Below are 15,059 nucleotides of genomic sequence, written 5' to 3'. Positions count from 1 at the left end.
ACGCCCGCGACCCTAGTGAGGAGAAGCGGCTCAGAAAATGGATGGATGGAATATATGATAATATATTCAGGCTAATTTGTGAAATAAATATTTTGCAAGTGTGTATCAAACTGGTAGCCTTTTACAATAGTCAGCACCCAACAAGCACTTCTCAGTTTCAGTTTCTCAGGTTGGTGATCCAAGGACTCTAATGAAACAAAAGTTAGACTTTTTGGCCATAATTCCAAAAGGTATGTTTGGCGCATACATTCGCCTGACTTTCGTGCAGGTAGCATGGGTTCAGTTGCCACTTAGTGATGGCGTGAATGTAAGAGTGAATGTTTTTTGTCTCTCTATTTGCCTTGAGACTGACCACCATTGTTGATAGCTTTCAGTTTTACTATTACACACCTGTAACTCCCACCTCTGTCCACTGATAGGACAGTAGCTGGCCCGCAATGTTTTAGAGAGGTCAGAGAGAGGCCAGAAACTTGAGGCTTGACTAGATACAAATTTTTGGAGGGTATTAAACTCCTCTTCCTTGTTCAATTTTGAAGTGAATAAGGAATGTAGCCTTCTTATGTATTAAGAGCTATATGCATCCATGTGCATAAGCGAGAAGCACTGCATGCTTTTCTGGCTGTCCAGATTCTCCCATCGACTTAAGTCTGTCATTTACGTACCATTATTTCAGATACGCACACTCCCTGGCAGATCTGCCCTTGCGTGTACTCTCCCATCCACTAAAGCACATTTCCTCTTACTGTACGTGCTTCAGACACTGTAGTAAGTCAAGTGCCCCAGGAAAGTGAAACATCATATTGCACTTGAAGACTAGATGCAGTTACAATATAGCCCACTAATAATATTGTTTAAAAAAAGACTTCCAGAAAGCTATCAAATGTATTTAAATTGCCACAGCCACAAAGTTTTTTTCCATCCATCCATTTTCTACACTGCTTATCCTCACTAGGGTCGCAGGTATGCTGGAGCCTATCCCAGCTAACTGCGGGCAGGAGGCGGGTTACACCCTGAACTGGTTGCCAGCCAATCGCAGGGCACATATAAACAAACAACTATGTGCACTCACATTCATATCTACTGACAATTTAGAGTCTTCAATTAACCTACCGTGCATGTTTTTGGGATGTGGGAGAAAACCGGAGTACCTGGAGAAACCCACACAGGCACGGGGAGAACATGTAAACTCCACACAGAACCCAGGTCCTCAGAACTGTGAGGCGGATGTGCTAACCAGTCGCTCACCGTGCAAGCACAGGTATCCAGCCTCCCACTAATTACAACAACTACATTCATCATAATGGCATAATGGTGAGTTTTATATTGAATCACTTGTTTTTATTTGTTTTAACGCTGAGCACACTCTTCTTCAAAGTGTAAGCGTCGCCGGAACGGTATGCATTCTGACTGGCCAACTGCAATTCATCCGCTACATGAGGCCTTTTCAAATTTAAAGTGTGCTTTATCCTTTACACGAATTTCAACGACGTTCTCAAGTCTCAGGAAAAATTGAGGAAAACAATATCTAAGGCTTGCAGGCAGCCTGCACTGTCAATGCATCATTCTTCTTTGGTGTTTCGGCATTCATTCAAGGCTTTCGCACAGTTGGCCTGTCAGAAGTCAGAAAAGGGAGAATACACGTAAATGATGTGCACAAGTCCAGATGCATCAAAAAGGTCTGAGAAGCGAATGGGAGAATATGGCCCAATATGATTTCCTCGCTGACGTGTTTTAAGAGTGGGTCTCTCTCAGCTGCATCCTTGGCATTGATCTCATATAACCTCAGGCACTTTGTGAACTTAACAAGGCAGTCACAGCATTGCAGAGTGTAGAGGTAACACCTGAGCAAGGTAGCGTGCCATGGTGGTTTAGCCTGTCTCCATGTTTAGAATTGGTTTATTAAGGTCACGGAAGGTGACAAGTACAAATTTACATCATGCAACTTAAGATGAAAAAAAGTGCCTTCAGCACTTTGTTTCTAATCAGCTCAACCATTACATTGGGGTGCAAAAAAATGCAGTAAAATTGATTTCCTGCATTTTTTTTTTCAAATAATTTTTTTGAGCAACATTTTATTTTCCAAAAGCCTCATTGAAATATGCATACAGCACTCTTGATGGATTTCTCATCTGTCTTGGCCCTTTTTTCAAACTGACAGTGAAAAGTATTTTCTCATCACTTTTTTTCTAGACCAACATCTATCAACTTGAAAATCCTTTTGAACCATCATTCTATGTTATGTTTTGTGTGTGTGAGGCTTGAACAGTGGTGGTATATTTAATGAAACTTCACCTCTCAAGCTCCATCCAGTTGGATGGGAGCATCGGTAAACAGCCATTTTTTGATCTGACATTCACAGAATTGTCCTCCAAGTGACTCCTTTGATATCTTGGTTGTGTGCCGAGGGTTATCCTGCTGAACGAAAAACCGTCGACCCAATCTGAGGTCAAAAGCACACTAGAGCAAGTTTTCTTCCAGGAATTCTCTGTACATTGCTGCATTCATCTTTCAATCCTGGCTTGTCTCCCAGCTCTTGTCGCTGAAAAACATCCCCACAGCATGTTACTGCCACCATCATGCTTCATTGTACGTATTCATTGTAGGATGGTATTGGCCATGTGTTGAGCCATGCTTGGTTTCCCCCAAACTTGATGTCTGACATTCACGCCAAAAAGTTTCATCTTTGTCTCATCTAAACAGAGAATTTTTGTCATGGTCTGTGTTTTGGTTTGGGTTGTGTTTAGTTTTGTTCCATATTTTCCTGTGTTCCATGTTTGTCGTGTGCTCATTAGGTTGTTGTGTCCACCTGTTCTCGTCTACTTTGTGTCGACCAATCAGCTCTCTCCAGCCACTCGTGTCTTGTCCAGGTGTTCCTCGTTGTCTCGGCAATCTGTTTGTATTTAGTTCCCTGGTTTCTTTCAGTTCTTGTCGGTTAACTGTCGTTGTCACACGTCTTTGCCATGTCATAGTCGCCAGGTGTCTTTATCATTGTGATTAAATATTATTATTTTGAGACTCCCGCACTCCTGCCTTGCCTCCCTGCTTCCCTGCAATTGGGTCCACCATGTTCTTGCCCTGCGTTCCTCGCCTTCGCCCTAACCACGTACGTGACAGAATGAACCGACCAGAACAGGACCCAGCGGGAAGAACATGGCGTCACCCTGGACAGCACCAAACTGCCTGCCATCCATACCTACCCTCCTCCAGTAAGCCCTATCGTTCAGTCTTTTCTGTCCTTTTCATCGGGTCCCCCCACTTGTCCTAGTTATTCACCATGCCCTACTATTTTACATCCACATGTTTCTTTAGATTCAGATTTTTCTGATTGTGAAGATGGCCCCGATTTAGTAAACCTTCTGTCTGATTCTGACTCAGACACAGACTTAGATTTTTCTGGTTCCTCCCTAGTTTATCCCGTCCTCGTCAGTTTTTGTCATGTCTCCCCGTTTCCAACCTCAGTGAGTCCAAATCCTTTCCCTCTGACCTTTTCTTGGGCACCCGTTTGGCCATCTCCCCGGGACCGCCGCGTGGTGGCCAACGGAGGCGCCCTAGTAAAAGTAAAATTTTGCCCTCTCGTTTTTTTTTCCCCTGTTCATGTTTTATGTTTAGCAATCCATTATGCGTAACGCTTCTCTTCACTAGGGTCGCAGGCGTGCTACAGCCTATCCCAGCTATCTTCGGGCGAGAGGCGGGGTACACCCTGAAATGGTCGCCAGCCAATCAAGGGCACAGATAAACAAACACCCATTCACATTCACACCTACGTGTAATTTAGAGTCTTCAATTAACCTACCATGCATGTTTTTTGGATGTGGGACAAAACCAGAGTAAAAAATAAATACATTTTTTAAAAAAGAAAACGCACACAGGCACGGGTGTCTGTGCTAAACATTTTCCCACCATGCCGACACTTACGTTGATTTCTTGTTTTATTTTTTTTATTTAACCCGATTTCACATTACTGCGAATGGAGATGTGAGATGTTCACTGTACAGCACCAGTATTTGTGTCCCATGATTCACTAAAATCAGCACGATGGGCGACTGGTTAGAGCATCAGCTTCACAGTTCAGAGGTCATGGGTTTGAATCTGGGCTCTCGCCTTCCTGTTTTTTCCAGTTCAAACAGAAGTCGGACATGCTGATATTATTTTAAGTTTGAAATTTTTCTGAAGATTCAAAGCAGAACCAAGCTTAGCTTCTACATTTTGTAAACTAATTGCGTTTTTTTAAATGTATTTTTGGCAGTATTATTTTTTCATTTTTTTTCCCGCCGAGACAATATGTCTCGGGAGGAAGGTAAAAAGGAGTTCACACACACGACCAAAAAAAAAATGCAATAAAATACAGGTTTACTGACCGCCGTGGGCAGCAAAAGGCTGGCGGGTTGCTCGAGACGTTGAGGGTGCTGCTCCCCGGTCACATTCATTTCCCAGAGCCGCTTCTCCTGCTCACTTCAGCGGACTTGATCAAGGCGACATCGTCCCAAGCGGAAACCACATCCGAGCTCCACCAAAGCCACCCGTGAGTCCCCCGCTCGGTTCAAGTACGCCACCGACTTGCTGCCGTTGACCGACTGCCGGTGGCGAACAACGGCACGGGTGTCTCTCCGTATTCTCCGCACGCTGCGTCACATTAACCCCTTCGCTGACACGACACGGAGAACGTCTCTCGAAACACACCTAAGTACCGTCATCTCATTGAAATGTTTCCTCGTTCTTTTTTTTTTTTTTAAATCCGTAACAAAGGTTAACTGTTGCCCATAAAGTTTGTGGGGGAAGAAATGTGCTCAACGATTATAGTAGCCTACATTAGAGACGATAGGAATACCACTAGTGTCCTCAAACGTTTTACACCCAGAAGGCGACTGTACCACTAAAAAAAAACAAAAAAAAAAAATCGTAATTCTCCAACATAATGACCAACATGACGTTTTCTCATTCCTAAAAAGCATATTTAATATGAAGTGGTTGTAGTTTAAACAGTAACACAGCGCTTAAATATAGGAAGAGAATTGTTCAATTAAAAACTGTTCAGAGGTGACAGAAGTATTTACGTTCATTACGTAAGTAGAAGCATAGACAGGTTAAGCAGAATGCGCTTGAAGTGTCAACTCAAGCTTTTTACTCAAAGTGCAAAAGTAATGGTTTAAAAACAACTTAAAGTGTAAAGGTAATGCAAGGGGGAAATTGTAATGACTTGTTTATAATTATGAATTACCCAATAATTGATCGTTGGGCCTTTTGCCACTTTACAAGGAGCCGTGGGTCCTGTCCTACACAGGTGCTTGCACCCAATGCACAGAGAGAACCTTGCCTTTGTCATGCTTTATCAACCAGTCATCAACTACAGCTGTGCACAATTGACTTACAAATACCGGCATTGCATATAACAATAAAATTGAGTTTTATATATATATATATATATATATATATGGGCGGGGCCGGGATCCGAACCGAGAGATATATATATATATATATATATATATATATATATATATATATATATATATTAAAAGGCAAAGAGAGGTTCTCTAACAGAAAGGAGACAAATGGGGAAATATAAAAGATGAACAACAGGGAAACAACTTGTCAATCTGCTCGCGGTTTTCCAGTTCAAACAGAAGTCGGACATGCTGATATTATTTTAAGTTTGACATTTTTCTGAAGATTCAAAGCAGAACCAAGCTTAGCTTCTACATTAGCTTCCACACGTTTGCATGTTCTCCCCATGCCTGAATGGGTTTTTTCCGGGTACTCCGGTTTCCGCCCACATCCCAAAAAAATGTGTGGTAGGTTGATTGAAGACTCTAAATTGCCCGTAGGTGTGAATGTGAGTACAAATGTTTTTTTTGTTTCTATGTGCTCTGCGATTGGCTGGCGACCGGTTCAGGGTGTACCCCGCCTCCCGCCTGAAGATAGCTGGGATAGGGTTGCGTCCAGAAGGGTATCAATGTTAAATCTTTGCCAAACAAATATGAGCGATCATCTAAAAAATTCCATACCGAATCGGTCGTGGCCCGGGTTAACAACGTCTGTCCCAGCACAGAGAGAGAGAGAAATGAAGTAGGGGTTATTTTAAGAGTGAGCTAAGAATGACTTGGAGGTGAAAAGAGTATCAGATCGAGTGATGAGACTGAAACTTGAAATTGAGGTTGTTATGTATAATGGCTATGTCCCACAGGTAGGATGTGACATAGAGGTGAAAGAGAAATTCTGAAAGGAGCTGGACGAAATTGTTCTGAGCATCCCAGACAGAGAGAAAGTCGTGATTGGTGCAGATTTTAATGGACATGGTCAAGGAAACAGGTGTGATGAAGAAGTAATGGGTAAGTACGGCATCCAGGAAAGGAACATGGAGGGACAGATGGTGGTAGACTTTACAAAAAGGCTGTAGTGAATACTTTTTTCCAGAAGAGGCTGGAAGATAAGGTGACCTACAAGAGCGGAGGAAGAAGCACGTAGGTGGATTACATCTTGTGCAGACGATGTAATCTGAAGGAGGTTACTGACTGTCAGGTAGTGGTAGGGGAGAGTGTGGCTCGATAGCATAGGATGGTGGTGTGTAAGATTTCTCTGATGTTGGGGAGGAAGATTAGGAAGACAAAGGCAGGTCAGAGAACCATGTGGTGGAAACTAAGAAAGGAAGAGTGTTGTGCAGCTTTTCAGGAAGAGGTGAGACAGGCTCTCGGCGGACAGGAGAAGACTGGACCGCTACAACCAAGGTGATCAGGGAGACAGGGAGCAGTAGTGAGAGCAGTAGTGCACAAAAATATAATTTTCAGACAATGTGATGTGTGTAATGTTTTTTTTTTTCTACCTTTCCTCATCGTCGTGTAGCAACAACATAAATATTTTATGTTAATTGTACATATTTCTACAAATAGCAGTTGGTGCAACCAGCAGCAGATGCACTCCAACACCTGTTGGCAAGCAAGGTGGAAAAAATTTTTTTTTCTCCACTTCACACACCAGCGATAATTTTATTGGGCACTCCTATCGCTAAAGTTGAGATCCCCGAGGTGGTTAAAAAGCTCCTCAGTGGCAAGGCCACGGGGGTTGAAGGGATTTGCCCGAAGTTTCTGAAGGCTCTGGATGTTGTGGTGCTGTCCTGGTTGACATGCCTCTGCAACATTGCATGGACATCGAGGACAGTGCCTCTGGGTTGGCAGACTGGGGTGGTGGTCCCCCCTTTTAAGAAGGGGGACCGGAGGGTGTGTTCCAACTACAGGGGGATCACACTCCTCAGCCTCCCTGGTAGGGGTGCTGGAGAGGACGGTCCAGAGGATCAGTGTGGTTTTCATCCTGGCCGTGGAACAGTGGACCAGCTTTACACCCTCATCAGGGTCCTCGAGGGTGCGCAGGAGTTCACCAACCAGTTTACATGTGTTTTGTGGACTTTGAGAACGCGTTCGACTGTGTCCCTTGGAGTGTCCTGTGAGGGGTGCATCGAGAGTATGGGGTCCCGAAGCCACTGACATGGGCTGTTCGGTCCCTGTACGTCCAGTGTCAGAGTTTGGTCCGCATTGCTGGGAGTAAGTTGTAATTGTTTTCAGGTGAGTGTTGAACTACGCCAAGGCTGCCCTTTGTCACCAATTTTGTTCATAACTGTTATCAATAGAATTTCTAGGTGCAGCCAAAGCGTATAGAGGGGGTCTGGTTTGTTGGCCTCAGTATTTAATTTCTGCTTTTTGCAGATGATGCGGTTCTGTTGGGTTCATCAAGCCATGATCGCCAACTCTCACTGAACCGGCTCGCATCTTAGTGTGAAGCGGTTGGGATTAAAATCAGCACCTCCAAATCTGAGACCATGGTCCTCAGTCGTAAAAGTGTGGAGTGCCCTCTCCAGGTCGGGGATGAGATCCTGCCCCAAGTGAAGGAGTTCAAGTATGTCAGGGTGTTGTTCACGAGTGAGGGAAGAAAGGAACAGGAGAAGTGGCTGAAATTAGTTTCCTCCGTCGGGTGTCTGGCCTTCATGTTAAAGATAGGGTGAGAAGCTCATCCGGGAGGGGCTCAGAGACAACCCGCTGCTCTTCTGCATTGAGTGGAGCCAGATGAGGTGGCTCAGGCATCTGATTAGGATGTCTCCCTGCTGAGGTATTCCAGGTCCCACAGGGAGGAAATTTAAATTTTATCCAAATTTACCAAGCTACTGTGCTTGGTCATGGTGACGTTGTTGTAGTAAGAGGCAGGTCGAGGCGGGTCACTTTCATGAGCCGCGAGGAATTGGTGTGCTTCCTAGTTCCAAATCCGTTGACATATACTAAAGCCTTGACAAAAAAAAAAACTGTTACTGTACCAAATATTGCATGTTCCATACCTCAGAGTGTTTCATATTCCTCAGTGTTAACATCGTCACCATTCCACTCTCTCTGTGCAACACTCTATGCATATAATAGTCAGTCATCATCACCATGGCCTAGAAATGTGCCACATTCAACATGGCCACCACATAGGCACGGGAGGCAAGTCTTATGGTTGGATCTAGTCATATTGTATATCTGTGACCCGGAAATACATCAGTCCCGTTCTCGACCTATATTGTGCCACCGCAGCAGTAAACAACAGTGGCCAACTCTGGAACTAACAGACTATGTCAAGGGCAGTTTAAATGACAAATGGAAACTATTTTTGGACACATTGTTCGGGGCCGGCGGTCCGTTGTATCCGATATCCGTTATATAAGGGTCAGTTGAATAATTAATGGATATTAATGTGTTAAAGTCCCACCAACCCTAACATATATGTGTGTGTACTCATATGCACACCTACAGGTCTTCAATCAACCTACCACGCATGTTTTTGGGATGTGGGAGGAAACCGGAGTACCCGTAGCAAACCCACGCAGGCACGAGGAGAACATGCAAGCTCCACACAGGCCGGACCAAGATTTGAACACCGGTCCACAGAACTGTGAGGCAGATGTGGTAAATAGTCGACCACCGTGCTGGCATATATATGTTAGCGGTTTAACAACTCATTTTGTCAGCGATTCGATTCGTATTACGATTTGTAGTTGCCAATTCGATTCAAGGACGATATTGTTTAATCTCGGAGAAGAATCACCTTTATAGTCATGAACACGCATGCATGCACAGGAAATTTTCTCTGCATTTTACCCATCACAGTGAACACACACACACTTGTTAGTGGAACAAACTGGAGCAGGGGTCAGCTGAAGCGCCCGGGGAGCAGTTCAGGGTATCAGTGTCTTGCTCAATGACATGCGGTCAGGGTAGGTGGTCTTTCCTTTCCACTGCATGTGAATAGTAAATAAAACCTTATAATTACATTAAAATTTTCCATTTGATTTTCTTTTTCAATCCAATAATTTCAATGATTTCATCATTAAAATAGCTGAATTTTCATATTTCCTGTTCAAATACATGGGAAGCGCAGTTATGAGTCACGTTGAGTCATCGCTCCCATGATGCGTCAAGAAACCACGCGTACATTCATTCAAGCAGGCTGTGATTGGTCCGTGGCTTCACACAAGAGACGTTGGTGTTTCCAAACAACTTTCTAGAGCTAAAACGTTTTTGAACGTTCATGCATGTTTTTGCACGTTTTTGTACATTTTGTAATAAGCCTCCGCCTTCTTTTGGTTTCAACACCCTCTTTTAAATACCAAACTAATAATAATTACATGCGACCAAGGACATGTAAAAACATGCAGAAACATGTACTATAAGTGGAGGCTTATTGCAAAACGTGCATGAACGTGCAAAACGTGCAAAAACATGCAGGAACATTAACAAATGTGCAAGAAAACGTTTTTGCTCCAGAAAGTTCTTTGAAAACGGACACACAAACTTTTAGCTTTAAGTATGTAGATGACCAACACTGAGATTGTGCAATGCGTGAAGCAACTACAACCAATTCTCCTGGTCAATTGAGAGCCCTTTGCTCTGTAATGCTAACACAAGGCAACATAAGTGCTCCTCTTGCACTTTGGCAAAACCATAAAGAAGGAATGACAAGAGATACTTCAGAGAAAGACTGAAGTATCCCTTCAAAGAGATTTCTTACACAGATCAAATGTTTAATGAAGCTTTGACCCTTCTTTCAGAAAAGATTATTGTACTAAGTGATAGGGACCTCTCATACTATGGATTGCCAGTCCCTTCAACACAATCCATAGAGAGGACAAATAAGGATATAATGAGAGAGACATTTGCAAAAAACTGTTGATGAGAATCTTGATAAGTTGGTTCCAGATCAAGCCAATGCCTTCAATAAGATCATGGAATGTGTACATGAAGGACATGGTGCTGTTATATTTCTTGATGCACCTGGTGGAACAGGGAAACCTTTTCTTATGAATCTTATTATGGCTAAAAGAAGATCAACTGGAGATATTGCCCTTGGAGTGGCCTCTTCTGGAATTGCTGCAACATTACTTGAAGGAGGACGGACAGCACATTCCACCTTTAAGCTACCACCTAATCTTACCGAGATGGAGTCACCAGTATGTGATGTAGACAGGCTCAGGATTAGCTCAGGTTCTTCAGCAAGCTAAACTGATTGTTTGGGATGAGTGCACATTGGCCCATAAGCTTGCCTTTCAGGCCCTTGAAGCCACCTTAAGAGATCTTCGTAAAACTGATGATATTTTTGGTGGGTTTCTGCTGGTCATGGCAGGAGATTTCTGACAGACACTTCGTGTTGTTAAGAGGTACACCAGCGGATGAATTGAATGCATGTATAAAATCATGTTTTTGGAACCGTGTGAAAAAGTTGTCATTGAAAACAAATATGAGGGTTTATCTCAGAGGAGACCAAAAAGCTGGTACCTTTACTGAAAGTCTGCTTCAAATTGGAAATGGATCAGTTCCTTCTGACCCTTCTTGCATCATTTCTATTCCTGAGCAATGTGGAACAGTGGTTGATAACACTGACGACCTTGAACAATTTGTGTATCCAAATGTTGAAACTCATTACACTGATGTAGAATGGTTATTTGAGAGAGCTATTTTTGCCCCAACTAATGAGTATGTGAGAAAAATAAACTGTGTTATGCTGAGTAGAATTCCAGGAGAAGGAAAAACCTATACATCTATTGACACAATGGACAAAGAGGATTTTGCTTTAAAATATCCAACTGAGATTTTAAACTCTCTTACTCCATCTGGACTTGCATTAGAAGTGAAACTGGTAGCCCCTATCATTCTTTTAAAAACTTAGATCCTCCAAGACTGTGCAACGGGACGCGCATGGTTGTAAAACAAATGTTGCCGAGAGTGCTTGAAGCTATTATAATCACAGGTCCTTCTAAAGGTGACACAGTATTTCTACCCTGAATACCATTTTATTATGATTTACCAGTTCAATTCAGAAGGCTTCAGTTTCCAATATCAATTTTGTTTTGCAATCACGATCAACAAGTCACAAGGTCAGTCTCTGAAAGTTGCTGGATTGGATTTGCGTTCTCCATGTTTTTCTCATGGTCAGTTTTGTGTTGGTTGCTCAAGGGTTGGCAGATCTAATGATTTGGGTATACTGGCAGAGAATAAGATGACAAAAAATATTGTCTATCCTGAAGCATTGCAATAAAACCTTGAACTGTTTGATGTGTACAATATTATTGCATTTGAACTATTCATGAGGTTTGGAGTATTGGGCTTTCTGCAGGAACTCGAGGGTTAAGGCGCTATACTACTAGATCCTCAAAGTGTGTGTGTGTACTTGTTGCTTTTTGAAACTTTTAACATTAATAATCATACCAAATTAAATTTCTCAAAGTTGGACTAACACACTTGCATGAAACAACTGGAGATGAATGTATCGCAGCGTTTAAAAGGTAATCTCTGACATATTTCCTTTTCACTATTAAGGAATTCACTTATTTACATTTTTTTACCAATTCTCCATTAGTCACTGAAAAACTCAGCTGTAGTTTGGCACATTTGCATTTCACTATTTGGGAATTAAAGTCTTGGTTTGTTTTGTTTGTTTGACGGGGGGCTAACCTCACTTATTTGCTGAAAACCCCACCAGTGCTGTGGTCATGGCTAAAAAGTGCAAATGTTAAAGTAACAAGTGTAAATGTTAAAGCTGTTCAATATTTATGATCGCAATTCCTCATGGTGCTGTCAACTGTTGCCGCACACAAATAGAGGAGCAAAGGTTGTGATTGTGTCTCGAATGTCATTCACCACAATAAAAATGACAAGAAGTTTGCCACTGCAATGTAGTTACCACATAAGCTAACAATTAGCCTAGTTTGTTCTATTTCTTGTATTTTCCGGCAGTCTGGATGAACTATGACAGACATCCGGTTTCGAGACTCGTGATTTGTCAGTGGCGATATCATGATGTATGTGGTGTGCTAAACTGGTCATTTTTACATCACACACTATAAGAGCAGTAAGCACTGATTACTAGTTTTGTCTCCTGCACATCAAAGACTCTCACATTTTAAAAATCTGTATATTTCCCGGCGGCACGGTGAACGACTGGTTAGAGCGTCTGCGTCACAGTTCTGTGGACCGGGGTTCAATCCCCGGCCCCGCCTGCATGTCCTCCCCGTGCCTGCGTGGGTTTTCTCCCGGCACTCCGGTTTCCTCCCACATCCCAAAAAACATGCGTGGTAGGTTGATTGAAGACTCTAAAATTGCCCGTAGGTGTGAATGTGAGTGCAAATGGTTGTTTGTTTATGTGTGCCCTGCGATTGGCTGGCAACCAGTTCAAGGTGTACCCCGCCTCCTGCCCGATGATAGCTGGGATAGGCTCCAGCACTCCCGCGACCCTCGTGAGGATAAGCGGCTCAGAAAATGGATGGATGGATATTTCCCCCACGTAATACAACCAAAACGAAGATGTTCTGTTCACCAGACAAGTGAAACAATGATTAAAACAGCATAAATTGGCATTGTCTACCTTCCCACAACAATAGAAGTGTACAGTACATACTGTACTTAATGTGCAGAACTATAACGTTGTCCAAATCACTCTTCAACGCAGTAGTAGTTTTCCCCTGAACTCTGAAATTGTCTGGTGTTGTATAATCATCTAAAACCCCAATTCCAATGACGTTGGGACGTTGTGTTAAACATAAATAAAAACAGAATACAATGATTTGCAAATCATGTTCGACCTATATGTAATTGAATACACTACAAAGACAAGATATCTAATGTTCAAACTGATAAACCTTATTGTATTTAGCAAATAATCATTAATTCAGAATTTTATGGCTGCAACACATTCCAAAAAAGCTGGTATAGGGTCATGTTTACCACTGTGTTACATCATCTTTTCTTTTAACAACATTCAATAAATGTTTGGGAACTGAGGACACTAATTGTTGAAGCTTTGTAGGTGGAATTCCTTCCCATTCTTGCTTGATGTACAGCTTCAGCTGTTCAACAGTCCGGGTTCTCCGTTGTCGTATTTTACGCTTCATAATGCGCCACACATTTTCACTGGGAGACAGGTCTGGACTGCAGGCAGTCTAGTACTCGCACTCTTTTACTAGGAAGCCACGCTGTTGTAACACGTCCAGAATGTGGTTTGGCATTGTGTTGCTGAAATAAGCAGGGGCGTCCATGAAAAAAGACGTTGCTTGGATGGCAGCATATGTTTCTCCAAAACCTGTATGTACCTTTCAGCATTAATGGTGCCTTCACAGATGTGTAATTTACCCATGCCTTTGGCACGAACACAGCCCCATACCATCACAGATGCTGGCTTTTGAACTTTGCGTCCATAACAGTCCGGATGGTTCTTTTCCTCTTTGGCCCACAATTTCCAAACACAATTTGAAAGGTGGACTCGTCGGACCACAGAACACTTTTCCACTTTGCATCAGTCCATCTTTGATGAGCTCGGGCGCAGAAAAGCCGGCGGCGTTTCTGGGTGTTGTTGCTAAATGGCTTTTGCTTTCCATAGTAGAGTTTCAAGTTGCACTTACGGATGTAGCGCCGAACTGTATTTACTGACATTGGTTTTCTGAAGTGTTCCTGAGCCCATGTGGTGATATCCTTTACACGTTGATGTCGCTTTTTGATGCAGTGCCGCCAGAGGGATCGAAGGTCACGGGCATTCAGTGTTGGTTTTTGGCCTTGCCGCTGACATGCAGTGATTTCTCCAGATTCTCTGAACCTTTTGATATTATCGACTGTAGATGATGAAATCCCTAAATTCCTTGCAATTGTACGTTGAGGAACATTGTCCTTAAACTGTTCAACTATTTTCTCACGCACTTGTTCACAAAGAGGTGAACCTCGCCCCATCCTTGCTTGTGAATGACTGAGCAATTCAGGGAAGCTCCTTTTCTACCCAATCACGGCACCCACCTGTTCCCGATTAGCCTGTTCACCTGTGGGATGTTCCAAGCAGGTGTTTGATGAGCATTCCTCAACTTTCTCAGTCTTTTTTGCCACCTGTCCCGCCTTTTTTGGAACGTGTTGCAGCCATAAAATTCAAAGTTTAGGATTATTTGCTAAAAACAATCAAGTTTATCAGTTTGAACATTAAATATCTTGTCTTTGGAGTGTATTCAATTAAATATAGGTTAAACATGATTTGCAAACCATTGTTTTCTGTTTTTATTTATGTTTAACACAACGTCACAACTTCATTGGAATCGGGGTTGTACAAGTTGCAGTCGACAATATTAACAATTATTTTTCAGACTGCTGGGTTCGGTCCACAAACATTCCAGTGAAAGTAATGATCGAACTTGCAGTGGCCCTCCCAGAGGAAAAGTTTGCCGCATTTCTCATTTATTGCTCTCAGTGGAATCTTGATTCTTTTCTTAGAGATGACTCCATTGAACAAATGAGAATAACAGAACACGCAGATCCTTTGTCCAAAGTGTATTGACTTAAGACAATTAAGATCCAGCTCTTATCCCTCGTGATTTTCTTTTCAGACAAGTAAACAGTGAGCAAAAGAGAGAGCATTCCAACTACTGCAATTAGAATGGGGCTGAGACAAGAGGACACTATTTCTCAAGAGCTTATGAGGATTGACAAAATGGTTCCAAACTTACTTGTATATTGCTGCTCGGGTGAGTTCAGTTATTGGAGAAATAGGCTGAACAAAGAAGGGATCTTGTT

At 42.7% G+C, this 15,059-nt stretch overlaps 1 protein-coding gene and 1 long non-coding RNA gene across 7 annotated transcripts in view; one reads left to right on the top strand and one right to left on the bottom strand.

Moving 5' to 3' along the window:
• Positions 1 to 15,059, bottom strand: part of sntg2 (syntrophin, gamma 2) — a 99,035-nt gene that overhangs the window by 83,946 nt on the left and 30 nt on the right. For 4 of the 6 annotated variants that reach the window (XM_061695380.1, XM_061695382.1, XM_061695383.1 and 1 more), the window contains exon 1: positions 4,359 to 4,626. In XM_061695380.1, the coding sequence (XP_061551364.1) occupies positions 4,359 to 4,427 (69 nt within the window). In that variant the 5' untranslated portion in view covers positions 4,428 to 4,626. Of the gene's footprint in view, positions 1 to 4,358; positions 4,627 to 14,992 lie in introns of those variants that run through there. The other 2 variants (XM_061695385.1, XM_061695386.1) reach the window with 1 other exon arrangement.
• The window catches only part of LOC133412338 (uncharacterized), a 16,968-nt gene continuing 10,458 nt past the window's right edge, over positions 8,550 to 15,059 (top strand). Inside the window, exons 1-2 of the long non-coding RNA XR_009769751.1 lie at positions 8,550 to 8,684; positions 8,772 to 8,924. This is a non-coding gene — a long non-coding RNA (uncharacterized LOC133412338). The remainder of the gene's footprint in view (positions 8,685 to 8,771; positions 8,925 to 15,059) is intronic.

Source organism: Phycodurus eques, chromosome 14 (genome assembly GCF_024500275.1).
Source record: "Phycodurus eques isolate BA_2022a chromosome 14, UOR_Pequ_1.1, whole genome shotgun sequence".
Classification (NCBI taxonomy): domain Eukaryota; kingdom Metazoa; phylum Chordata; class Actinopteri; order Syngnathiformes; family Syngnathidae; genus Phycodurus; species Phycodurus eques.
Note: the sequence above shows the minus strand (reverse complement) of the source record. Positions and strands in the feature narration are given on the sequence as shown.